Genomic DNA, 27,324 nt, shown 5'->3' on the forward strand with positions numbered 1-27,324 from the left:
AAGGCCTACTATATGTCATTGATCGGTCCGAGTTTGAGGTTCATCGATCCCACGGCCACCCGCCAACCCATTGATACTTGATGAACACCTCAGATGAGGACTTCGGTGGAGTTGTAAAGTTGAGCAGATTTATTGGAACCTTCGTCAGTTATATGGAACCCGCTCTGACAATAAGTTATAATATTCATAACACTGCGCAGACATATATAGAGACAAACACTCAATTCACATGTATGACTCTATACCACACACGGGGATCATTGTCATATCATGGCAAATACCGTAGATATTCTTCTACGGACAAACAGTATTGGAGAACATAAGTTCCAGCTTCTGAAAAGTCATTTTATTGGAAATAATACATTTCATTTATTGTGAGTGTAATTACCGTAATAGGTTACATGAATGATGAAAATGATAAAACTGATTGTTGTCAAGCTTATACGATGATATACCAGATTATCATAATGATCATAATAATCATGAATGGCTATACAATAATGATTACATAATTACAACAAAACGAAGACATCTGTACATCGTAATAGTATGGTTGTATTGTATTGATATTCAAGTACCTCATGCCAGGGTACATGATAAGTGCCTCTATACCCTGCCTTTTGAATTACCTCTCTCTCTCTCCGATTTTCTTTCAGTCTTTCCGCCTTTTCCTCAGTCCCTATTGATCACGAAGGGTAAGTCTTCATAATTTCGAGGATTTCAATAATTATATCATGTGCTGAGTTAACTCATCAAATTATTTGATATTGCATACTTCTTCTTTTTTTGCCACCACTGAACCGCTCCTCCCCGCTTCAATGAGGAACATGAAAAACAGTCTCTTCACAATGTTGCGACGATGATATTATTTCCTGAATTATGAATATGTGACGCCACTGACAAAGAACCGACCTCGTTCATCAGGCCTTGACTACCATGATGGCTGTCTATCTAATTTGACTTTCATCAGCAAGAGGGGAAACTGACAAGAGAACCACGGACGCTCAGCTGCATTAACTATATGCTAATTGATTACCCGATGAAGAATCCTGCACCCTATATTGATATCGCATAGACTGTGTGCAGGGTACATTGTACATACGTGCATACGTGCATAGGTAGGCCCAATGTCTTCTTTTTAAGAATAATTGAACAATAAACATGACATGTGGATAGCAGGTTACAAGAGGGCTTTTGTCAAAATTGCAAACTTTTACTTTACCTTTTTGTCTTTTGTAAGTCCAGTCTATTGAGTGGTCCACATTCCTACTGGCTTTTTCCCTGCAGGTGTTTCATAAAGCTGTTCTTAAAGTTACGAACGACTTACAAACGACTGGTGATCAGTTCTGATGTGCTAACTTATCAGAATTTCAATAATTCAGCACAAGAAATGATCACCAGTCGTTCTTAAGTCGTTCATAACTTTAATAACAGCTTTATGAAACACCCCCTGGACCTTTATATACCAATACCGCAATGATTTTGAACAAATGGTTCATATGAGTCTAAATGCATGCACTGGTCTTGCTCACTTTTCTTCTCCACTATCAATATCTATGTTCATATTCATTTTGAATTACATTGATCTGTTTTAATTGTGTTTTTGGTCCTGGAAATATGTCGACTCATTTACAGCACGAAGTCTTACTTTTCGATGCTGCTCTTATTGCCTACACAGATGTTAACTCACAGGGACATACAACTATTCGCTAACGATATCAGGCTGAAGCTATTATCAGGTCTGTTACACCTATTGTAGATAGAAGCTTTCAACATCAATCAAAGTCATGTGTAAAATGATGATAATGATAATAATAAAAAGAATGATAATAATAACAATATTAATAATATAAAATCGTGGCTACTTGTATGGCTCACAAGTCCACATTTCGGTGCTCATGGCGCTTTACTATCGTGGTTTTGAACAAATTGTCACAATGTTTTAGTGCATGATTTTGGGCTAATGTATCGCAGAATTTTATAAACACATATCTAACCACTTCATCATCTACAAATTTGTGTTTTACTCTCAAAATCATTAAAGGACAAGTTCACATATAAACTTCAAAAATTCATAACTTTTGAACGGATTGTCCGATTTTCCTCAAACTTTCAATGATGTGTTCTACTAATATTGCTATATTCTCTAAATCCTTATGTTTATAAAGGTGAACTTGTCCTTTAAGTATTATTCATCCAGTAAATCTACTTTTGGTAGAACATCGGTAACGTTTCTGTACACAAGTTATTGGAATATTCATGACATATGGGCTCATTGTTCCAGACCTACTTGCATTTATTAGTCAGACAATATCGAAGTGGCTAGGCAATCGAGGTGCGCGTTCACTGACTTTAATCAGTAACATTGATAAAATCAAATCGCAATGTCTGTGCCACAAAAAAAAAAAAAAAAAAAGGTGTGCTACAGTGTGTTCGCTCAAGGTTGAATCAAATCAATATCATGAAACCTAGAACGAGGTTTTGCATTTCATTTCCATAATGAAAACTTTAAGTAAGCAAGCATACACTTCTTCAGATCTCCTCTCTCTCTCTCTCTCTCTCTCTCTCTCTCTCTCTCTCACCTGTCTGTATCCCTTCTCTGTCAGTCTGTCTGTGTTTCTTCTGTTCATTTGCTATCTGCACACTTAGTTATTTTAGCGGGTTTTTTTGTTCACTATGTATTTTACATCTTTTTACAGCATTCAGAATTGGTCCATTACTGGTTTATTTCACCACAGTTCAAAGTACTTTACAGAAAAAACACATGTACTCTGGCACTCCAATGAAAAATGTGCTTTAAATGTTGTAAGAATTTAAAATAATCGTCTTTTTTTATGTTTTTTTTTCTCTCTCTCAATTAGGTCCTAATTGGTCTGCCACCAATGGCACGCCCTCACGTTTCTAAATAATACAGTATTTACGTTTTATTTGATATCTAGGGCCCGTTGCATAAAAGTTGCTATTATGGTAACTTTGCCATCCAATGGTAACTTCCATGGAATTCTTGATTTTGATTGGCTGTTGAGTATTTTCGCCATGGTAGTTACCATTGGATGGCAAAGTTACCATAATAGTAACTTTTATGCAACGGGCCCCTGGTCATTATATTTTGCGATAAATGATGGCTAAATGAATGAAAGCAGACAAACACGCACATTCGCATAAATATTTATGTTATTTAAACATTATACATACACACAAATAAACAAATGAACGCCAATTCACTATTTTTTGGAATACCGCCATCATCAAATAGAGAAAATTTAAATCTTCTCAATAACATACCTTACTTGTTACATTACAAGAAACATTTTTGAAGATACACGTATTTTTAAATCATCGCATACTTTAACATTTTCTCTGTTTTTAACAGGCTGCAATCTGAAATGTTTTATCGAAGGAGACCCCTGGAAGATTTTCAGACTTTTGTATTTGAACATCTATAAATTTGTTATTCTGGGTAAAGAGTTTCAAAATTTATAGCGATTGGGGCGAGAAATAAGAAGGTCATTTTCAAAATTCATAACAAATTACAATGAACAAGGATGGTGACATAATATCAGCTCCACATAAGAAAGCAAAATTAAGGAAGAAAGCAGGCATAGATTCTACACAGATGAAGCTGTTAAGTAAGTGAAATAATTGTAATGGAATTACATTAATCCATTTAATACATGAACTTCCTTGTCATCATCCTTGATCAATGAACTTTTTTTTGGGGGGGGGGGTGGGCGTTCAGACTATTGTTTGTTTGTGTTTACCCGAGGACCACAATGAATTCCACAAATCTATAACCATGGCACTTCCGATTTCCCGGCCAATTTCGCACTTTTTTCAGTCCAATTCCTAATTGCTGCATTCAATTTAGCACAATTTAGCCTAGACGGCATGTTCGGTATTTCAATTTTATAATCTTATCATTCAAATTCATTTTGGAGCATTCAAATTACCTTTTACATCATTCGAATCAGCACTTTTTCGGTTCAAATTCGTAAGACAAGCACCATTTCGCAAATCGTTCATTCAATTTAGCACGATATAGTCACGTGATCACGTAAACGCTGCGCTCGTTCATTCGAATTCATTCTTGGGCATCAAATTTCGCATTTACTGCAGTCAATTTAGCAGACACGTTCATGCTTTTATTCTGATATCACCTTTGCAACAGTACTTTCAAAATAAGTGTATGTGTTTATAATGTTCGATAGCATTATTTCATTCACAGGTACATTGATCTTAAGTTTGTTTTGTCAATAATTGGGAGAAGGAGGTTTCAATTTACATGATTATTTCTTTCATCTGCATGTTTCGTTATTTTCGTTTGGTGGGTGCTAGATTGCGTTAATTATCATTAGGAATAAATAAAAGTTCTTGAATCAGCTCTAGCCATCAATTTGTCAAGGTTATTACCCTCAAAAGCTTCTATGATTCTTTCCCTGTTTTCTTGAGAGATACGCCTGTATCTAACTCGTGCTGCCATGACTGGACATAAGAAAGTGAAGTGAATCTATGGTACTGGTGCAAGCATGGCATGTATAGCTCTGATAACATGTATGGAAGAAGAGGAGCGTTACAGAACAACAAATTTGAGTTATTTAGGGTCAAAGATACCTTTACTATGTACTTAACAGTGTGTGGATGAAACAAAAATTCACATTTAAATACGCATAAATCACGGTTCTCACCTTTTCAAAATAGAAATAACATTACGCCAATTTGAATGAACATATCTGGAATTTGACTGCCCATACGCGAAATTGAATGACTGAAATACCATTTTCCGCCAGTGCTGGCGAATTTGAATGACTGAAGAGCACGTGCCAATTTGAATGCCCGTTTTACGAATTCGAAAGGCACATGTGCGAATTTCATTGACCGAAATGCTAAATTGAACGAACAAGTTGCAATTTTGAATGACAGAATGTGCAGTGACGAGGATTTTCGCTAAATTGAATGAACCTTTTATCAAATGGACCGACAAAAGTGCGAAATTGGCCGGGAAAACCTATATTTAGGCCTACTAAAAGTCATGATGCAAAATTATCAAAATTCCCCTTTAAGGTAAAAGCGGATATGTCTGTTTTGCACTTAAACTCGGATTTACAGTGAGAGAGAGAGAAAAAAAAAAAGCCTTTTCCTTCCGCCTCCCCCAAACGAACGATAAAACAAATGTTTCTATAGGCCTTAATAAACGCCATCAATTTTGTTTTGCAGACACGGAACACCAGTGTTTCATTATTGAAGCAATGAATGCAAGCATCAACTGTGGCATTCATGACGAAAGCCAAGCAAACATCATGCGCTTATGTGTTTTCAGCGAGAAATCATTGACTGCCACTTAGCGATGCATAGAGAGAAAAAGAAGTAGAGGTCATGTGTGATTACTGTCACAGCAGCGAGGACTACAAACTGATGGATTACACCAGCATAACTTAAAGTCCGGTTGTATGCTGTAACTTGGCAGTTAACCGATTCTGATGAAATGATGTTTTCAGGAATAGAGACAAACCGCTGTGATTTATAATGCTTTCTAATAAACAATAAAGCGTAAAAAAAGTATGGAGCGAGTCGTATCGGGATCCTCATTTCACGAATAAAGTTTTCCACACAAATTGAATTTGCAACATACATCTTCTGATAAATCAATAGTTTGAGTTTGAAAGCCCAGTGTATCCATCGGACTGAACTTAAATATAAGTTTTCCCGGCCAATTTCGCACATTTGTCAGTCTATTATATTATATATATATATATATATATATATATATATGTAATTATATTTCATGATAGGCCTATGAATATAAATAAGTCTAGAGTATAATGCCTTATCTATATTTGAAAATGACGTAAATATGAGGGGAAGCTACAAAAAATAAACAAACAGATACTTAATTGTGGGGGTATAGCTTACATTGTTCCCAGAAAAGAAGTGTAACTCACTTACTCACACACAAATACACTGTACGCACGAAATTACACCTCGACAAGAATTATTGTAAACACCCCCCCCCCCACACACACACACACACATACACAAACCCACACGCAATAACAACATTTCAGCATTGGTTTCACGCTCTTCTCTGACTTTTCCCTTTTTTTTTTTTTCTTTTTCAAACGTTCTAAAACGCCAATTGATAGAAAAGTATTTGACGAGCTTTGGGTTGTACGTGACAGTTACGTGACATCTCATTTTTTCAGGGCGATTCTCTCTTCTAATCATGTCCACTTATAATATAGATGATAACGTGAATGATCGAAATTACACGCGTTTCGTGCTGATATAAGTTGTATTCATGCACGACAAATAATTGTCCTTTGACGAAGTATGCCAGTGTGACAAAGAGCTTTTGACATAAATCAGTCGTGTAGAAGGGAATAAAAGGAGGATGGTTAATGTCTATCATGTCTATGTATCTATGTTACAACTCATACGTGTGTTTTGTATATATATGTAACCGGATATGCATGCAAACAAAACAAATTTCCAGAAACGGACAATAAAATTGAATTGAATTGAATTGAATTGAATTATGATTACAGGGACATATAAAATTGATGATTGGCATAGTCACCTTACAATTTTGTTCTTGCTTTGATGTAATCGCTGAATGGTAAGCGTGTAGCTGAATAGTTTCTGAATGCACATTCCACTATCTTTAGCACAACGTGATAAGTTCCTTTTAATTCTCTTTCTTGTTTCGGTCTGTCATTGCCATTTAAGATACAAGTTAAGAGATGAGCTTCGTCAAGCTAATGTTTATTGATAACTGTGTTTATTAAGAAGGAAGCTTTTCTGAAACTGCTCTTCTATACTCCATACTCCATACAGCATTTTCTCTTGAAGATAGTACTATCCCCATCTCTCAGTCCGTCAAAGATCTCGGAGTTATTGTAGATAAGCATCGGAACTTTCAACAACACATTAAGAACTCATATTGTTGTGCTGCTTGGGGTATTTGTAAAATTGGTAAAATCCGTAAGTAATTGGATCAGTCTTCCACAGAACGTCTAATTCACGCATTTGTTTCTACTCATCTTCACTACTGCAATTCCCTCCTTGTTGGCCTCCCTGCTTCCAGTATTGCACCACTTAAAAGAATTCAAAATACAGCTGCAAGGCTTGCGACCCTTGCAAAAAGATCTGACCACATTACTTCAGTTCTCCAATCCCTCCACTGGCTCCCCATACATCAACGTATCACATTTAAAATCTCAGCGACCAGGACGGGTGTGTTGACGTCGACCGTGTTTGCTTGTTTGTTTGTTTGTTCATTCGTCTGCTTAATGACGATTGATGCAAAATGGTTTGCCACTCTATGCAAAACAGAATTCAGTATGCATGAAGGTCAGAAATGAGCCCCTTAACAACATCACATAAAAAGTGATCCGCATCACTGTCAAGGTCCGGATATTTTTTCAAGGATTTTTCATCATTTCGCGATAGACGCAGTTTCAACGTTTTATCATTTCATTCATCAGTGAAGCTCCATAGTATGGTCGGTCAAAATGCAGTGAAACAAAATGACATGTTTCATAACACCACAAAATGCGATTGGGATGCCAGCAATAATGGGAATCTGAAAAAAAAAAATGGCTAAACATTACGCAGCAGTATTGCATTTCTTCATCAACATACTTTAAAAATCCACAAAAAAAAACCTCTACAAGAAAGATCTTTAAAAAAATCCCGATAGAACGTTCCAAATATGACCCCAAAAAAAATCTGATAAAAATGATGAAGATATGACATTTTGAAATTTGACATTTTTTCGGAAAACATTTCTTGACCAGTCCTTACGAATATTCAAATGTACGAGCTGAAGATGCTATGCCCTCACAATTTTTCGTGTATGTTATGTATGAATTTTTGTATTCTTATTTTAATATTTATATAGCTAATACAGGTAAAGGCAAAGTTCCACAGCAAAAAAGAATGATCACAGTTAAAGTTTGTTCTTTTTTATTTTGGGTGGTTTTTGAGGCAAGCCTTTCATCTATAGAGCTGAAATATGAAATGCTTGTCATTTCTGTATATGAAATGGGTAAGAAATTGTGATAGCATGATATCATCAAATCCTGATTTGAATATTTAAAAAGACTGGTGAAGAAGAGCTCTCCGAAAATTTTCGATATTTCAGAATGTCATAACTTCCTTATTCTTATCTAATTTTTATAATTTTTTTTTTTGCACTTTGCAGGGATTTTTTTCTCTTTCGTATGAAATTGATAAAATTCAGGAGTGGATTTCTCCTTTAAGGATTGGCAGCTGAGCTACTTCATTTTATCATTATTATTGTTATCATTATCACTATTATCATTGTTATTGTTATTATTATTATTATTATTATTATTATTATTATTATTATTATTATTATTATTATTGTCTATTAACGTGCTCTTTTCTAGTGATTGTAATGCATCTACGGACATTTTTTGCCTGATTCTTTTTTTAAGCGTCATATAAAGATTAGTTTTCAAATGTTGCAGGGAATCTTTGCGTCTCCCTATGAGCTGACATTGCTCTAGTTGCCTGAACAAACAAATTGTGAAGGGTAATGGCATGTGTCGGTTATGAATGAAATGTTTTTCAACTTTCTGTCCAGTTAGGCGTGTTCCTAAATGATATGCTCCGTGACACTAAATCAATCACTCGACCAAATATATTCATTTTTTTTTTCCTACGCTCAATGCCTGATCATAGGAAAAAAAATGATTTAACAAAAACCCGAGCCAATTTCGGATAATTGAAAATGTACATGTCAGTCCGCCTGGTTATTGGCCAGCAGTGCCGTGTTTGGCATCAGCATGCATTCATTGTAGACTGTTGAGTACCAAAAAGCCTGAATTGATACTAAGTCAACGGAGCTTGTCTATCTACTCGCCATGGCCATTGTATTGTTAACATGTTTGATGACTGTGTGCACTTTATGCTGACATACAATATTAATGGACAAACTCATTGTTTTGAATAAACGGTTTGACATATAAAGCAAGGCAGAGGGCTTGCTGCTGTTTTGATCCTCTCTTTCCTCCTCCTCTCTCCCCCCCCCCCTCTTCCCCTCTCCCTCCCTCTTCATTTCCTCTTTCACTCTCTCTCTCTCTCTCCCTGCCTGTCTCTCCCTTTCTCCATACTTCATTTTATCATCATGCACTATTCAATGCCAGGCTAGTCGCACACACAATACAAACATACACACCCACACACAAACATACACACATGCAAGACACATTCAATTATAGACGGAGTTCGACATCAAAATACATTTCAGAAAACAGTACACTGGTATACAAGGGCCTCGTGAAAGCAGGAGAGAGGCGTGGGCATCAAACACAAGCTAAGGACTTTTATGCTTACCTCCTATAAATCATTTCAAAGTTATATGATATCATTGCTGCATAATGTTACACACAGATAGCTAGAATATGATTTGATCATTCAAACATTCATGGCATGTATATTCCAAAGAACAAAAAAAAAAAAGTATTAGAACTAAAACAAACGCAGACTGACATTTCTTTACATTAACACGTCTGGAAAATGGTGATGAAGTGATGATCTTTTTTATATTATTATTCCAAGTACGTGAAAGAGGTGATTTTGCCTTTTCATCACCTCGATCGTCACATGACTAAGCTGTCGTTGTTGTTATTGCCATGATGGAAGTAAGAAACGTTCTTGCAACTTTTGTGATTACGATAATTGACTCCATTTAATATCGTTTATCGCATGGAGACGAATGCGAGCGACAGACATGGCACAAATCGATAGTATATTGAATGCTTCCCCTTCACTTTATTCATGGAACAGTTAGCACTCTTTGCCATGCCCGAGGTATAAATGGGAGCAGGAATCTTCAGGGGGTGGAATAACCGTGCTGAAAAATAAAATTAAACGAAAGCGTATAGAAATACACAATAATGACACATCCCCTCCCCCCCCCCCCTCTCTCTCTCTTCTCCACCGTATTTTCTTTTTGTGCTCCTATAGCTATCGACTGATATCAAACATATATCATATCATATTGTATAGTTTTTATGCAGCTTCAAGATACAAATTTCTCACAAATTGTAAACAAAGGTTCATTTCATGTTTATTTTGTATTTACATTACCATTTGTTGTTGGAAATACAAGACAATTGAATATTGTATCGAATCTAATTAGGTAAACAACTTCCGTGCTGAGACTCTAATTATTGGAGGTTCTTGTCTTTGACACAAGGGATTGTAAAAATTTTGAGCACTGACATTATACAGAAGCTATAAACTCAGAGATGTTGCTTTATGCTCTAAGATAATTCATATATTCCCTTTTAAAATATAACAATAAGTTTTGACTATTTTTGGATGTCATCTTACGTGACTGTAAATTCATTGAAAAGTCATGATTTCTTGCCTGTAGAATCTCGATTAGCTTGCAATAAATGATTACTGGTAAATTCTTTTGATGAGATCTACAAGTGTCAATAAAAAAAAATTAAATTAATTCACATCGATTTGCCGATAAAATGCTTTCTTACTGATTATCACGTTTTATGTTGATCAAAAGACCAGTAAATCAAGACCAGTAGGTCTAGGCCTATATGGCCACAGTTTTCATATACCGGGTCCACTACTTCAAGTGGAGTGAAATGGAACGACTAAACAACACAGCACACAGTGCCATGGCGATGAATAATGGGCTATTGCATGGCTGTAAAGCTCTAGCGATCGAGAGCCGACCTAATTAATCTAATTTACCTTTATGAATCTCACACAATAGCGGTGATCATCTCTAATAAGGGGTGGTCATGTTTTGATTTCATTGCATCGTACTTCAAGCGTAATGGAATATCTTTTCACTGGTGTGTGTGTGGCTGTGTGTGTGTGTGTGTGTGTGTGTGTGTGTGTGTGTGTGTGTGTGTGTGTGTGTGTGTGTGTGTGAGGGTGTGTGTGTGTGTGTGTGTGTGTGTGTGTGTGTGTTTGTGTGTGTGTATGCGTGTGTGTATGTGTGTGTGAGTGTGTGTGTCGTTCTGATTATATTTATTTGCACCACATGTCATTGAAGACAAACCTTGGTGAGTGGAAGCTCTTTTCGTTTATGTTAACTTCTGTTAGACGCACGAGTCATCCAGCTCACGAGCTATATTGCCCACGATGTAGACACTATAGGCAAAAAAGGCCAACATTGTACCGCGGGATTGAATTCATACGTACAGTCGAGCTTGTTGACCATTTTTGCTTAATATGTCGAGCTCCTAGGTGGGCCTTATATGCCTAGTGTCGAGCTCATTGTTGTTGTTGTGTTTTGTTTTGTTTTGTTTTGTTTTTGCCTACTGTCTATCTCTTGGGCCTGTTCTTCTTATTGTATAGCTCGTGGGTTGTGTGAGCCGTGAGCTGTTTGACTCGTGGGTTTGTGACTCATGGACATTTTTTTTTTTCAACATCTAGCGCCGTATCAGTCGCGGTAAGACCCATTACAACTTGCATAGAACGGCTGACGCATCATTTCTCATGGTGGGCATATTATTAATTCTATATCTTCAGAAATACATGAATACGAATTCATAATCACGCTATATATCGAGAGTATAATGACTGATTATCTGTGGAGGATTAAGTTATTTGCTGTTTTTATTTGATTTTTTATCTGATTGTTTTTAAAGAAAAAGGTAAAAGCAAAGTACTTATTCATTTCATTACATTTCTGCATACCTTTTTCATACAAGAATACACAAAGTCAAGTAACCAAAGATATATTGTGTAATATTTGAATCCAACAATGGAAATACTTGCAAACCGGTAAACGATTGACTTAGATGAAGCGCATTGTTTTTCTTGATAATACAAAACTGAAATGAGCAGATGTCCTTTTACGCAGAGCAAGATTTTAAGATTTCACGTACCAGCGATTTAAGAGACAAGCTAAAGATATCTAAGCGTATATAGAAATGCAGGAGACCATTATCATAAGCAGATGCTTGACGAGGATAATGGCCTCAGAAATACGTATTATACAATACGATAAATTATGGATAATCCAGTCACCACTCACTGAGTGAGGATAGTCAGTGATGCCTAAAGTGCAAAAGCATGGAGGAATCGGGATGCTCAGTGCGGAAAGTTAAGCGTGTGGAGGTTTCTCCAGTACGAAAATGTTTTTTGTCTATGGTAGATGGTAAGAGAGCGGTGTCATACTTGAAACCAAGTCACTCATTTATTTGTTGTTATTTCATCTCTTTTATCATTCTCTTTACGATGTAGTGGTTAGTTGGAAAAAAAAATCTGTTGAGAAAATTGTCTGTGGTGTTGTCACTTTCAATATGCCTTATTTGTTATGTATCACCTACTTGGACATTTTCACCAGTATTTCACTCTGTCATCAGCCTCTGATAACGTTTCACCTGTTTTGTTTTTTTAAGTCAGTAGAATAACATGTCTTCAAATTATATTTTTATATTCCTATTTATGTATTCTCTATAGTTCACATATGACGTCAGATCATTTAAGACGTTTTCACATCTCAAAATCATGATTGTTTTGTGCTGCAAGGCTTAACACAAAGGTTTTGTATTCCACATTTTCCCCTGTACTTCTTTACATACAAGAAGTATGGGTGGGTTTTTTTTTTTTCGGAAAACGTGGATTTGCTCACTTCCAAGAGAAGAAATAATTCTCTGTATTAGGAAAACGAAGATTTCCTCACTTCCAAGAGATTAAATTCTCTGTATCAATCACACGTGTCATTTGTTGCTGTTTTGTTGTTATTTGGTAGCACCAAATCGCATCACCTCTTGGAAAATAAAATTTCTGTTTATAAACAGGTTGGAAAGTATGAAAGAACCTTATTTTTTTTTTTTTTTTACAATCTTTTGAAATATTTTGATTTTTCAATGCGAGCGAGTCGCAGGTCTATGTAACAGCCAGCAGTTTACGCTGAGAGACCGAGCGATAGCTGGATATTGTGGGTTTATGTCGTGTGGGCAAACCACCGACCTGTAGGGTGACAGTATGTCTCGCATATAGTGTTGTGTTACAGAGAATACAGTATTACACTATGAGAGCAATTAGTGACTACAGGGGTGGGTTTTCTTTTTTTATAGTTTTTGTTTTAACCGCAAGGCCAAATAGGTAATTTGGAACTTGCTGTTACTGTACACAAAACTTTACATAGTCGGAGCTACATTTAAAATCCGACGACGCAACAAATGCAACCACCGTCCTGTTTGATAATTTCCGATTCCCGCCCGGTTCATAGTATTTTGATATATTGTCTGAAACGATATTACTTCAACCACATAACAACGTTTTCATTAACTTAATAATCTTTCATAAAAGGCGTCAAGTACTTGGCCGCTATTACACGTGCCACTTTATATATCAAACTGTTCATATAAATATAAATATAAATATATATATATATATATAGAGAGAGAGAGAGAGAGAGAGAGGGAGAGAGAGAGAGAGTATTATGTTTGCATATATTCAGATTAACACTTTCAAGTTAATTTGCATAATTGATTTATTTAAAAAATATGAAATCAACATTTTTCTATTGTATGACCATGTAATCTTGTAGTTGACATCCGGCTCTATGTTCAGGCAAACACGTGACTTTACTGCAAAGTTGTTGCTAGCAAACATACCACTTCCTAAATTTCTACACAATTTTTACAGTGTGTTAATGAAATGACATGGAGTGCGCTGTTGCCATCATGAAAAGGAACCCCCCACCCCCCCCCCCCTCCACGTCAACTACAAGCAAGAAACCGATCCTTCTTGTGTTCCGTTTGGGATTATAGGAGTAGTCGCAGTGATCAACTTGTAACAAAATACAGCTTATACGCAATAACTGATTAAACAGTACATGTAATAGAATTAGCATGTGAATATAATCATAAAGATTCAATGAAATCTTGTATGTGGGAAAATAGAAAATTTTCATAGGACATTTTGTAGCTCGAGTAAATTCCGATAGACGAAGATGCATTCCGTAAAAACACTTTGATGGGGTGGGTGTACACAAATACCAGTTTACTTCCTATCAAACGTAGACAAAGACAGGGATCGGCACACGACGGAGTCAACAAAGCCCCTCTAATTCATTTTCGTGCATGAATTGGTGAGGCTGAGCACAGAGCAATTGCATTTCCTCCTAACTGAACATCGGCTTATTCCACTGGGATCACCTCATTATGAAGGATAAAGCCTCAGCAATATTCCCCATCTATGAAAATAATTGGAATATATGACTGAGCAGAGACGTTTTCATGCGGCGGTTATGACGTATAGTCATTGGTTGTTGAAAGTCAAAAGCATACGCAACATGCAGACGAGACGTTAATGATTAGAATATTTTCATATGCATGTTTCTGCTTGAATGTAGAACCCTGCCGTTGAAAACGTTAATCGTGCCATTGTCTAAAGCTGTTATTGAAATGTATTATAGTGCAGTTGACAATTATTGTCGGCGTTAGTTTTTGTTTTTATTGAGAGTAGCGATGCTGCTTCAAGAGGACTAGAGTACGAGAATTCAGAAAAAATAAAAACATTAATGACTTCAACATTCATCTCTTTTACCAATAATCAACACAATGTCCTATGTTAGTAGGCTTATCTCCAAGAAAGCGACGTGGTCTCGAGATATTGGCCTATCCTCGTGGATTTCTCTTGTATTGAAAAATAGCATGGATGTTTCCACTGAAATTGCTTTTGTCTGAACAAATCAGGTTATCATATTCTTGCATATCCTTTGCATATTGTATAAGATCGATAAGGCAAGACTCTCTCGCAAAGTCAAGAACTGAACTCTCACAACTTTGGTCATTCACTGAGCAAGCCTATACATGGGAGTTAGACGCTGAGTAGTCTAAAGTTAAACAATGCTAAAGGTGTCAGTGCTTAGGGTATATACAGTGCATGTTGCGCAATGTATCGCCATTCAAAGTGATTGTCAATTTGAGGCGTAAATCTATGCCGATGTGTTGTCTCTCCCTGACATGTTTAGCACAAAACAATATCCCTTCACGGTTTGTTTTATTATTCCATGAAAATTGATAGAAAAATAACATTGCATGAAAACAAGTAATTACAAGTCAATAAAGCTGAAATTAAAAAGATTTACAGTTTATTCAGATTATTCTATGTAATCGCCCCAATCCTGTCAAACGCTCGATGTGCTTCTGTTAGCGTTCACTAATTTGATGTTCATTAATTTAAAAGCATTTTTAACATCATTAATCTCCATTACGGTACAAACCTTGTAAACAGCTTTCACACATCACTTATACTCAATCCTACACAACGCTTCGTACATATTGATTAATACATTAAATGAAACGATAACCGTGTGCATCAGCCAGATTGGCATCAAGCACGCTTGGAAAGTAGAAATATAATTCTATCTGAATGACCTCAGATAGGATCTTTTCGTTTGCGCTTTTCCACCAACGGGAAGCCCCAAAATTTCTGTGAAGCGTGTTTATCTCGACATGTTTTGTACACATTCTTATAACGTGAGACAGAAGAAACGTGCACAAGCTTGATCTACAGATCAAAATGTAATATTCGAAATCATTAAAAAAAAGTAGTTTATAGTGATGTGTGATTTTCCTCATTATACACTGGACAGATTTGATGGATGAATTTATATTTGAGTGCTGATATCCGTGTGTTTTCATCTGTTTTATTTGATATCATAAGATCACTTTGTTTTAAGGCATTTATCATTTAAAATCAATCTAAACATTTCATTACTACACCATTTTACTCTCTGGCGCTCAAATAACTATCACGAATACTAATTTTCTACGGCCTACGATATCATCCGTTAAACGTCGTTTACGAATTGATTGCTCTTCGTACATTTCTGTTTAGTTTTACATTGATTTTCAAAAGTAAAATAGCGTCGCAAATATACCTTTGAGATTTATGTCAAGAACTAAAAAATCTAAGCTTTTTCACATACCTTTGATGTCGTCATCGAAGGGTATCTCTCGGCACAGCTCACCAAACTTCCCGTAGCGAAAGTCCGCCAACCGACGTCGAATCGCAGCTGCATTAGCGCCGGTACCGAAGTACGAAGGCGCTCCGCAACCGAGAGCGAGAAGGACCAGTAGCGTTAAGGGATCCATGTCCGAGCTTGGAGCTCGGTGTCTGCTCCTAAAGACTCTCTTGTTACTTATTTGTCCCTTTTTTGTTTTATATCTCGAAGTCTTGTGCTGGAGTTGATTTGAAATAGCCTGTTGGCAAAGTTGTCACAAGGGTTGTATACCGATGTTAATTGAATTTACCTTCTATGCTTTTATCGACTTAACTGGGAACGGCAATTGCATAAATGAGATCATCTCAGCAGCGTTTGAGTTAGTCAACTGAACTCCGATACAGTGATCCGAGCTCTGACAGGGAGAGTTTAACGTGTGACTCTCGGTGAAATTCCCTTCAAACCCAAGCGCCGTATACGCCTTCTTGCCATGCTGGCCCCCAGCAGCACAATGAAGACCGGGATGTTTATGACATTCTGTCCAGCGTTCATCAAATCCACCTGAAGGCCGACACAGGGAGACATCCATCACGTATGCAAATTTATATGTTTATATATATATATATATATATATATATATATATATATATATATATATATATATATATTGTACATATATATATTATTTTGTTATTGTTCTTTCAGTATCAACACTTGAGAAAGGGCGGCGAGACGCTCGAAAATTTGTGTGAAGAAATAAACCGTTGGTGAATACAGCATGAACTTTGTTGCAGCTTTGTTACTTATATATATATTGTATATAACTCTCAATCCAGTTTCAGGGAGACATTGTGTGGACAAGCAATCTCAGGAATAAAGCATGCGATTTGAATGGGATATGATATAGTTTAAAATGTTCAAGTGAAGCAAAGTGTCTCCTTATAGCTTCATCCATAGCTATATACATATATCAATTATGAAATGCATATAACAAATGGCATATTTACTATTATACTCACACATTACACACACACACACACACACACAAACACGTACGCATATATATATATATATATATATATATATATATATATATAGCGAAGAATCAAGAAATAAACTAGTAATGCATTATTTCGCCAATAAGAATGAGTTTATTGAACAACTCAAATTTTCGGTGGCCTCCACCTTCTTCAGGAGTCTCGACGCGGAATGTCAATACCAAAACATAAATTGAACATGAAGAGCCACCGAAAATAATGCATTACTAGTTTATTTCTTGATTCTTCGCTATATTGGAGCCAATACGTGAATTCGCAACATATATATATATATATATATATATGTATATATATATATGTACTTTAGTGTATTTGTTCTTACAGATAAGGCGATGAAATGATTAAGTCCCGACGAAAAGTTGAATTGTATCAGCGGGTTGTCTCTCAAAGCATTCGGAGCCAACCCCAGTAGCTGTCCCTGCGTGGCTTCCCTGATAGTTTCTGCACGGAGATGGCTATACGCAGCGTGTCTACCGATCAGACCATTTACCATCATTATTACCTTGTAATCTACCAATCATCTGTGCGCTATTGCTGCATCGTTTCCAGAGGTTACAAATTAAAAAGAACGCATTACGCAAAACGCATTAAAAAAAAAGCAACAAAAGCGGCAAAAGCGATCACCTCGCGCATGAGCAAGTTTATACTTTATTGAAAGCCTATAAGCTGTATCATCATTTTTTACACACCACACGACATCAAATACATAATGAAATTTGAATTTTACGTACAGAAAGAGAAAGGAAATTAAAAAGAGAAAATTTAGATAGAACAAAAAATTAATATTCATATACTTTTTATATGGCTTCTGAAAATTCATTAGTAATTTGCTATTCTGTTTAGCTTAAATATCTCCTTCATGAATGGGAGCGAGGGGAGAGATTCAGGGAAAAAAAAATCAGGAAAAAAACCCACAAGACCCATGAATTTCCAATTTTCGTGACAACCCCTCCCCCGTCTCCTCAGCCACCCCCCCCCCCCCGAAAAAGTTTCGCATCCCCTTCCATTTACATCTCATCAACTCCATAATGTCGGAGCCATTATTGATTTCTGTCAGAGATGTATTTAAAATTTAGTTCATAATGCTGCAGACATGTATGATTATATTTCAACAAGTTTAAATGACTTTTGTTTTGACATTAATTCAAGGGCCGCAGAACGTTTGTGTTGTGTGTGTGTGTGTGTGTGTGTGTGTGTGTGTGTGTGTGCGTGCGTGCACGGGGGAAGGGGTAGTGCTCGAAGTGAGGTCAAGTAGTGATGATCCCTTGTCACATAACATATTTTGCGTACGCACATGTATAAACAAGCACAAAAACAAAGAAGAAAAACAAAAAACAACAGGTATCACCTAGGTTGAAGAAATTGTTTTTCCCCTTAGCAAAATGCGTTTGGTATATAACGTTGAGATTAAGAGTTTCATGTGTAGATCTATAGGTGTTGTAATATATTCGTATATATATATAGGTTGGGCCTCATCCATGCACGTCGAGCTCTACTTATGATTACGGTCCCCTGTATTGATTTCTCCTTTGTTCATATATAAATACGGTATGCCTTAATATGTTGCTTTGATTTATATATCATTACAGAGTGATGTTGTTATGAAATTGGCATTTGAATGAATGAATGATTTTATCATCCAATGCAATAACAATCATTGTACATGTTTATAGTCGTATCAGTTACATAAAAAAGCGAGGATAATGGGAACCAGAAAATAGCATGAATGCTAGTCAAGTCTGGCCCCTTACAGTTTATGCAGTTATAAAGTATAATTATTTCTTAGTTTATTACCGTTCAGTAATGTGTTACGATTACCAATTATCAATAACTCTAGTACTAAAGAAAGGAAAAAATATTTGATTAAATGAACAGTTTGTGACGTAATGAATATACTGATAATAATCTCTAGTCCATGTATATCAAAAACATATACAATGTCTATAATATAGATAGTGAAAAAATAGTATTTACATCTAAAAAGGTAAAATATATTGATATATATTGATATATATTGATTTTGTATGTTATACTCTCCTTTTTTTGCATAATCTGTATCATAATCTGTATCACTTTGTTTTCATTTGTTATTGTATTTGGAGAAAGAAAATGCAGAAATAAACCAAACCAACCAAACCAAATTTTGTTACAATTTGATCAACAACAATATTTTTTTTTTTTGGTCGGAATTTCATTGGGTCAAATATTGAGCACTCTAATAACAAGCTAATAAATTTTGATAGAAATATTATAGGGGACTTACAATGTTAATGTGATAGAATTTTGGATAGATTATTTTTGTATTAAGTAGATTATGATCACAATATTAATTGAATAGAATCTCATTACAATTTGAGCAAATTCTTAGTAGAAATCTCTTAGGTTCCCTTTTGAAATGATTCCAATTCAAATTGATAAGGCTTTTTGTTTCAGTTGTGAAGAGTGAAGTATATCTTCTTACATATTACTCTGACGGTAGCTGGTAAAAGATGGTTATTATTATCATTATCATTTATTTGGTATTTCAAATACAAGCAGAAAATCATATTACATGATATAAAGAATGAGATAATTCTAGGCGCATACCGCTGGTTGCCAAGGGAGGAAAAGGCAAACTTAATCACCGAGGCTCGAGGCCTTCCTCCCCGACCAGTGCATGCACCCAGAATCATGCGAATGTAAAACAATTACAAACAATATCAAATAATACATAATTACACAAAAGAAATATGCACTTAAAGTACAAACTTTAATAAATGCAAATGGAAATAGATCTAAAAATAGAATCAGTCACTTCAGGCTGTTAGCAAAACTGAAGATTCAGTTTTTCTTAGAATTTTCTTAGGCCATGTATTATCATCATATCATTAACATACACATCAAATATTTCCCGTGTGAATCAGGACAATATCCCGCTGATGCAAGCTTTTATGGGCAGGTTAGAGTTTTCTTATAGTGACAACTGAAGTTTTAATCTATCATCTGGATTAATGACACTTCATTCAAGTTTAATTTTACAGTACTTTAATTACGAAATTCTTGCCGGGGAAATACATATAGACACTTTCAGATAAACTTCTGTTATTGCAAAAAGATGACGCTCATAATTTTGTTTATCCTCAATACAGCAGCACATACTAATGTGCTTTGTTTTTTGAACAAAAAAATGAAAATAATTTTTTTTTCATTTATTTCAACTTCGCCAGTTTTTGTTTAATCATAGCTGCAATAATCTACCCAAACCATTTCATCATTCATTTCATCAAAATAGACACGTAAATAATTATCCCACGCGACGATCCATTGAATTCTATCATCCCTTAATGAGAATTGTACATACCCAAAGTACATTCACTTATACCCAGATTTTGGAAGAACTTATAAAAGAGGAGTATTATAAAGGAATCTTCTAAGTTCATTACATTCAAATACAAACTGCAAAAAAAAAAAAAATATTTGCGTTCACCATGCAGCACATAGTAACTGAATTGTTTACAATAACCTCCATACTTTCACCTGTCCTGGCGATGGAGTGACGCGTTCACAGTACTCTCTTCCATATTTCTCTGCCCCTCCTAGATATTCCTTGTTCTTTATCGTGTTGTCATATCTTTGTGTTCCTTCTCTCTTTCTTTCTTCTTTTTTTTTTAACGTGATCAACTGCGTGTGTTTGTTTGTACCGTTGTTTTTTGTCACGACATTATTTTTGTACACACGGCTTAGTGAATAGTGTTTGTGCCGCAACATTTATTTCATTTTAAGTTGTATGTTCTCTCTCTAGATACTTTGCAATAAGTATTGCAAATATAACTTATATTACTTATATTGCATATAAGTATGATATGTTGGGGTTTTTTTAATTACCAGCAGCATATTATATTTGTCGTAAAATACTCTACATGCACTTGGATATTTAACATAATTTCAACATTTTGTTTTTCCAGTGATCAACGCTGTACAAGTTCCTCTTTTCAGTAGATCACTCTTTTCCGTCCATTCATCTATTTACTTTTGTGTTATTTCTGCAAAGTATAAATTGTTTATATATTCACTCGTTCACATATTGTATAAAAAAACTTTATGATTTCCATTTCTCACAAATTGTTAACAATATATTATTTGTTAATGTATATTTTGTATTTGTATTACTTTTCTGTTGGATGGAAATAAAGGCTTAGTTGAGGTGAATTGAATTGGAATCTGACAGCGGGAGGGAGAGGGAGAAGGGAATGAAAAGATATATCAACAACAACAAAATAACCCCCCCCCCCCCAAAAAAAAAAAAAAATAATAATAATAATAATAATAATAAAAATTGATATCTTATCATTTTGGCAGAGCTATCATATCCCTTACGGAACAAACACATATTCACACAGTGTGGTTTATGTGAAAATGTCCGAATTTTATATATGATCCTGAGTGGTTAGAACCCACGCTGCATGCAGGTATAGAACCCATGTAATTTATGTGATTAATACATGTTAAAGTTGAGTGGATAGAATAGTTAATACCATGCCGCTGTGCAATTAAAATCAGCAGTGAAAATGCTGCCCGAGGATTTGACACCTAATCATTTTGTTGCTGAGTGGCTCTCTTGCAGTCTGTATGATAGTCTGAGTTTGATGCATTTAGAGGGAAATTCCATCCTGATGTTATGAGGTGGGGATAAATGAAAAATCAGAGAAGCAAATCTGTGAAAATTTGGGGAACATCAGAAACATATAAAAATGTCATGAATTATAAAAGTCTGGAGAGTTGAAGAAATTGGAAACACAATGTGATCTAGGGCTTGAGCAATTCATCATATTGTTAGCACACAAAATTTCACTAGTTCTATGTTCTACACTATGTTCTATTCGTCAACTCTTGATGTATACTATACTAACGGAAGGCGCCATTAGTTTTATTTCACATTGATGACGGCACACTGCAAAAAAGATCGGTGTTAGATTTAACACCACTGTGTTAATCTAACAACAAAGCCAGTGTTAGCACAGGACCACACCGACATGTGTAGAAAGTATGTTGTGATGGTGTTGAATAGCGTTCGCCGGACACCTCGTGGTGTCAAGTTGACACTGTTGCTGGTGATATTTTGACACTGTGCTAGTATTAATTTAACAATGACACTGTATAGTGTTAATTTCAATGGTGTAACACCCGCCCAATGCGAATGGGATACCACACCCTCTGTGGTGTAAAAATGTTCACCATTAGATTTCAAAACTCAAGTACTTTATCGGGAAGTTGGTTCTTGTTGGTCATGTTGAAGTTCTTCAAAATCAACAAGAAGAACAGGATTTAACTGCCTATTAAAAAGTTATACATTTTGAAGTGACTCCTGTGTGTGTTAATGTAAACCACAAATGAGCACCGGGAATTTAAGACCAGCTCGGTGTTTCATATCAATCACCCGATTATTGTGCAATGCAGTAGCATGTATGGTTGAGTTGCTGCACGTTACCAACGGATACAGGAATAATGCAAATTGGCAAATTGCAGCTACAACTCTAATCAGTCCTTCCATTGTATGAGGTACATGAACAAAGCCTTCATTATTGCCGAACGCTATAACCGCTTTGCTTATAATAGCGTTTCAAAAAAAAAATATATATATATATAATTTGAATTAGTAATCGCTGTATTCCATCATTTCATAACTATCTTTGTTAACAGAAAGTCAGCATCCCCAGATTTTCGCACGGAGTTAATTTTCAGCCGGATATTATGTGCACATTCAATTTACAAACAACAATGTTGCAACCTCGTCTCCTACGTCAGTAGTGGTTGGATATAACGATCCATCAATCCGATTAATGAAATACGAGCCACTCTCGTCTCCATGGCAACAAATAACTTGCTCGCCATTCTTTCGGCATTCTCCTTGTGTTAACCGCACCGTTATAAGCATAAGATAAAGCACGTTCTTTATTCGTCTAGAGGCGCCATATACCTCTATAGCTTTTGATATCAACAGTGCCTAGCAAATGATTCTGGAAAAGGGACTTTTGTGTTCCTCTAAAAGGGGGTTTAGATTACATTATACATGAAGCAAAACATTGTATTCTCGAGTGTAAAGAAAGGAATGTTTTATGAGTAAATTATGATAATCAATTTGATCTGCAACAGCCTCAATACCTTCAAGTCTGAACTGAAGACTTATCTTTTCCAGCAACTTTGTGGATGATGTGTGACACTTCGTGGGAGCTGGGCGCCTTTGAATGTTTCAACAGATAAATGGCGCTATATAAATGCTGTTTCATCATCATCATCATCATCATCATCTTCATCATCTGTGCAGGGAGAGAAAGAGAAGGACTGAAGAAGAGAATAATTGAGACAGAGACAAAGAAATCACAGTGAATCAATGATGATTGTGTAATAAAATGATAGAAATTAACACAACAATTGTTTACTTATTGCTAAGATCACATTATCATCATTATTTTTATCATTATCATTTCATTATCATAGCATCAGTAGTAGCATCTAGTAGAGAAAGAGAAGTATAGTCATAATAGTATATAGTCTCTAGAAGTATGGAAGTGACAGAGAGAGAATTCTATAATAAACAAAAGAAATATTGACTGTTGTAATTTATTCAGGAGATAACCCATTTTCCGCTTAAAATTGCTGCAGCCGTCAGTGGCTACAAAGGCGTAAATCCCGGGGGGGGGGGGGGGGATGGGGGGATATATCCCCCCCTGAAATGGAGGAGGGGGGGATGGCCTGTACAATCATCCCCCCCTGAATTTTGAAAAAAAAAATGGAGGAAGCAGAAATGTGATTGTATCAATTTTGGCATATTGCATGACGTTTGTACGCCGGCCTTCAGACAGGTAACAGAGCTGAACAGTATTCTATCTTGTAGGAAAATGTATACATAATTTTCTCAAGCGCTCGCTCGCTTCACTCGCTCGCGAAGAAAGTAACATCGACATACACTGTAAGGTATGGCTCAGACGTTGACAACGTCAAATAGTATAGGCCTATTATGTAAACATGCTATGACGCGAGTAACTGGGGACCATCTGCAAGATGTACGAAAACAAACAAACAAACAAACAATAACAAAAACTATATTGCCATAATTGAACCCCCTCCATTTCCTGAATCATTCCTGAGAAACGACAGTGACTGGTGACTCAGTCAGGATACATCTATGAGCATACCCAGGGAAGATCAGGGGCGTCGAATCTATCTCGGGGGGGGGGGGGGGGGCAAAGGAGCATTTGTCCCGCCCCTACGGAAGTGTTTAGGCAGACAAATCATTATCCCCAAAGCAATTCCCGAGATGAGGACAAATCTCGAACTTTCTTAATGGAAAATTGTCCAAATATCGCCAGAACTAAGCACCAGATCGTTGTATTGCAATCATAAACATGCAAGAGCTCCGCTATACAGGATCCCTTTTGATAGACTTTGTACACTTTTGAGATAGACGTATATTTCCCTAATTTATCAAAGAGTGTGCAGCAGATCTTTCACTTAACAAAAGCACCCTCATATGCAGAGGCGTCGATGGGGGGGGGATGGTTCCCCCATAAAAGTGGGACAAACAAAAGCGAAAAATATAGCTCCAAACGGCAGTGTTTGGAGTGTAATGTCAAAATTTTAAATCTCGCTCGCTCCGCTCGCTCGCATTTAATCGCTATGCCATTCTCCTGATGCATGCTGCCAGTGAATGGCAGCAGTTGCGCCCGGTGCGCCCCGGCCCCTTAATTTCCAAAGCGAAAAATATAGCTACAAACGGCAGTTTTTGGACTGCAAAATGTCAAAATTTTGAAGCTCGCTCGCTTCGCTCGCTCGCATTTAATCATTATGCCATTCTCCTGATGTTGCAGCTAGTAATTGCCAGCAGCTTTCGCCCAAAGCGCCCCCTTAATTTCCAAAGCGAAAAATATAGCTACAAACGGCAGTTTTGGGACTGTAAAATGTCAAAATTTTGAAGCTCACTCGCTTCGCTCGCTCGCATTTAATCATTATGCCATTCTTCTGATGTTGCTGCTAGTAATTGCCAGTAGTTTTCGCCCGGTGCGCCTCATTAATTTCCAAAGCGAAAAAATACAGCCACAAACGACAGTTTGGGGGACTGTAAAATGCCAAAATTTTCAAGCTCACTCGCTTCGCTCGCTCGCATGTAATCATTATGCCATTCTCCTGATGTTGCTGCCAGTAACTGCCGGCAATTTTCGCCCGGTGTGCCCCCCTTAATTTCCAAAGCGAAAAAATACAGCCACAAAGGACAGTTTTTGGGACTGTAAAATATCACAATTTTCAAGCTCACTCGCTTCGCTCGCTCGCATTTAATCGTTATGCCATTCTGCTGATGTTACTGCCAGTAATTGCCGACAGTTGCGCCCGGTGTGTCCCCCCCCCCCCCCTTGATTTCCAAAGCGAAAAAATACAGCCACAAACGACAGTATGGGGACTGTAAAATGTCAAAAGTTTCAAACTCGCTCGCTTTCATTTAATCGTTATGCCATTCTCCTGATGTTGCATGCTGCCAGTAATTGCCAGCAGTTGTGCCCGGTGCGCCCCCCCCCCTTAATTTCCAAAGCGAAAAATATAGCTACAAACGACAGTTTTGGGACTGTAAAAAGTCAAAATTTTCAAGCTCACTCGCTTCGCTCGCTCGTATTCAATCGTTATGCCATTCCCCTGATGTTGCTGCCAGTAACTGCAAGTAGTTGCGCCCGGTGCGCCCCCCTTAATTTCCAAAGCGAAGAAATACAGCCAAAAGCGGCAGTTTTGGGACTGTAAAATGTCAAAATTTTCAAGCTCGCTCGCTTCACTCGCTCACATTATGCCATTCGCCTGATGTTGCTGCCAGTAATTGCCAGCAGTTGCACCCGGTGCGCCCCCCTTAATTTCCAAAGCAAAAAAATACAGCCACAAACGGCAGTTTTTGGACTGTAAAATGTCAAAATTTTCAAGCTCACTCGCTTCGCTCGCTCGCATTTAATCGCTATACCATTCTCCTGATGTTGCTGCCAGTGATTGACAACAGTTAATCACTGTTATAGCTCCATATTGCAATCATACTCGCTTCGCTCGCTCGCATTTAATCGTTATGCCATTCTGCTGATGTTACTGCCAGTAATTGCCGACAGTTGCGCCCGGTGTGTCCCCCCCCCCCCCCCCTTGATTTCCAAAGCGAAAAAATACAGCCACAAACGACAGTATGGGGACTGTAAAATGTCAAAAGTTTCAAACTCGCTCGCTTTCATTTAATCGTTATGCCATTCTCCTGATGTTGCATGCTGCCAGTAATTGCCAGCAGTTGTGCCCGGTGCGCCCCCCCCCCCCCCTTAATTTCCAAAGCGAAAAATATAGCTACAAACGACAGTTTTGGGACTGTAAAAAGTCAAAATTTTCAAGCTCACTCGCTTCGCTCGCTCGTATTCAATCGTTATGCCATTCCCCTGATGTTGCTGCCAGTAACTGCAAGTAGTTGCGCCCGGTGCGCCCCCTTAATTTCCAAAGCGAAGAAATACAGCCAAAAGCGGCAGTTTTGGGACTGTAAAATGTCAAAATTTTCAAGCTCGCTCGCTTCACTCGCTCACATTATGCCATTCGCCTGATGTTGCTGCCAGTAATTGCCAGCAGTTGCACCCGGTGCGCCCCCCTTAATTTCCAAAGCAAAAAAATACAGCCACAAACGGCAGTTTTTGGACTGTAAAATGTCAAAATTTTCAAGCTCACTCGCTTCGCTCGCTCGCATTTAATCGCTATACCATTCTCCTGATGTTGCTGCCAGTGATTGACAACAGTTGCGCCCGGTGCGGCCCCCTTGATTTCCAATTAAGCGAAGAAGTATAGCTACAAACGGCAGTTTTTAGCATGTAAAAGCATTAGGGCCTATGTCAAAATTTTCAAGCTCGCTCGCTCCGCTCGCTCGCATTAATCGCTATGCCATTCTCCTGATGTTGCTGCCAGTGATTGACAGCAGTTGCACACGGTGTGCCTCCCCCCTTAATTTCCAAAGCGAAGATTATAGCTACAAACGGCAGTTTTTGGAATGTAAAATGTCAAAATTTTCAATGTGAAAAGATTTCACCGTGGGAGGGAGAAACCACCTTACCATACCCTCCCCCCCCCCCGCTTGCTTCGCTCTCTCTCACAGATATTTCAAAACAAAAAATGTCTTCATACTTTTAAGGTCTGATTTTCCGCCGCAAGTCATCTGACACTAAGCAAAAAAAAAAAGCAACAACAAGAACAAAAAGTCTTCATATTTTTGCTGCCACTTTCCTCTCACTTTATATTTCATGCAAAAGAGTGGGACATCCGATCCCTGTA

The 27,324-nt window shown here is 37.0% G+C and overlaps 1 protein-coding gene across 1 annotated transcript in view; it reads right to left on the reverse strand.

Moving 5' to 3' along the window:
• LOC140232165 (polycystin family receptor for egg jelly-like) overlaps positions 1 to 16,112 on the reverse strand; it is a 61,017-nt gene extending 44,905 nt beyond the window's left edge. The window contains exon 1 of the mRNA XM_072312306.1: positions 15,947 to 16,112. Within this exon, the coding sequence (XP_072168407.1) occupies positions 15,947 to 16,112 (166 nt within the window). The remainder of the gene's footprint in view (positions 1 to 15,946) is intronic.
• Positions 16,113 to 27,324: the final 11,212 nt, after the last annotated feature.

The sequence above is a fragment of the Diadema setosum genome, chromosome 8 (genome assembly GCF_964275005.1).
Source record: "Diadema setosum chromosome 8, eeDiaSeto1, whole genome shotgun sequence".
Taxonomy (NCBI): domain Eukaryota; kingdom Metazoa; phylum Echinodermata; class Echinoidea; order Diadematoida; family Diadematidae; genus Diadema; species Diadema setosum.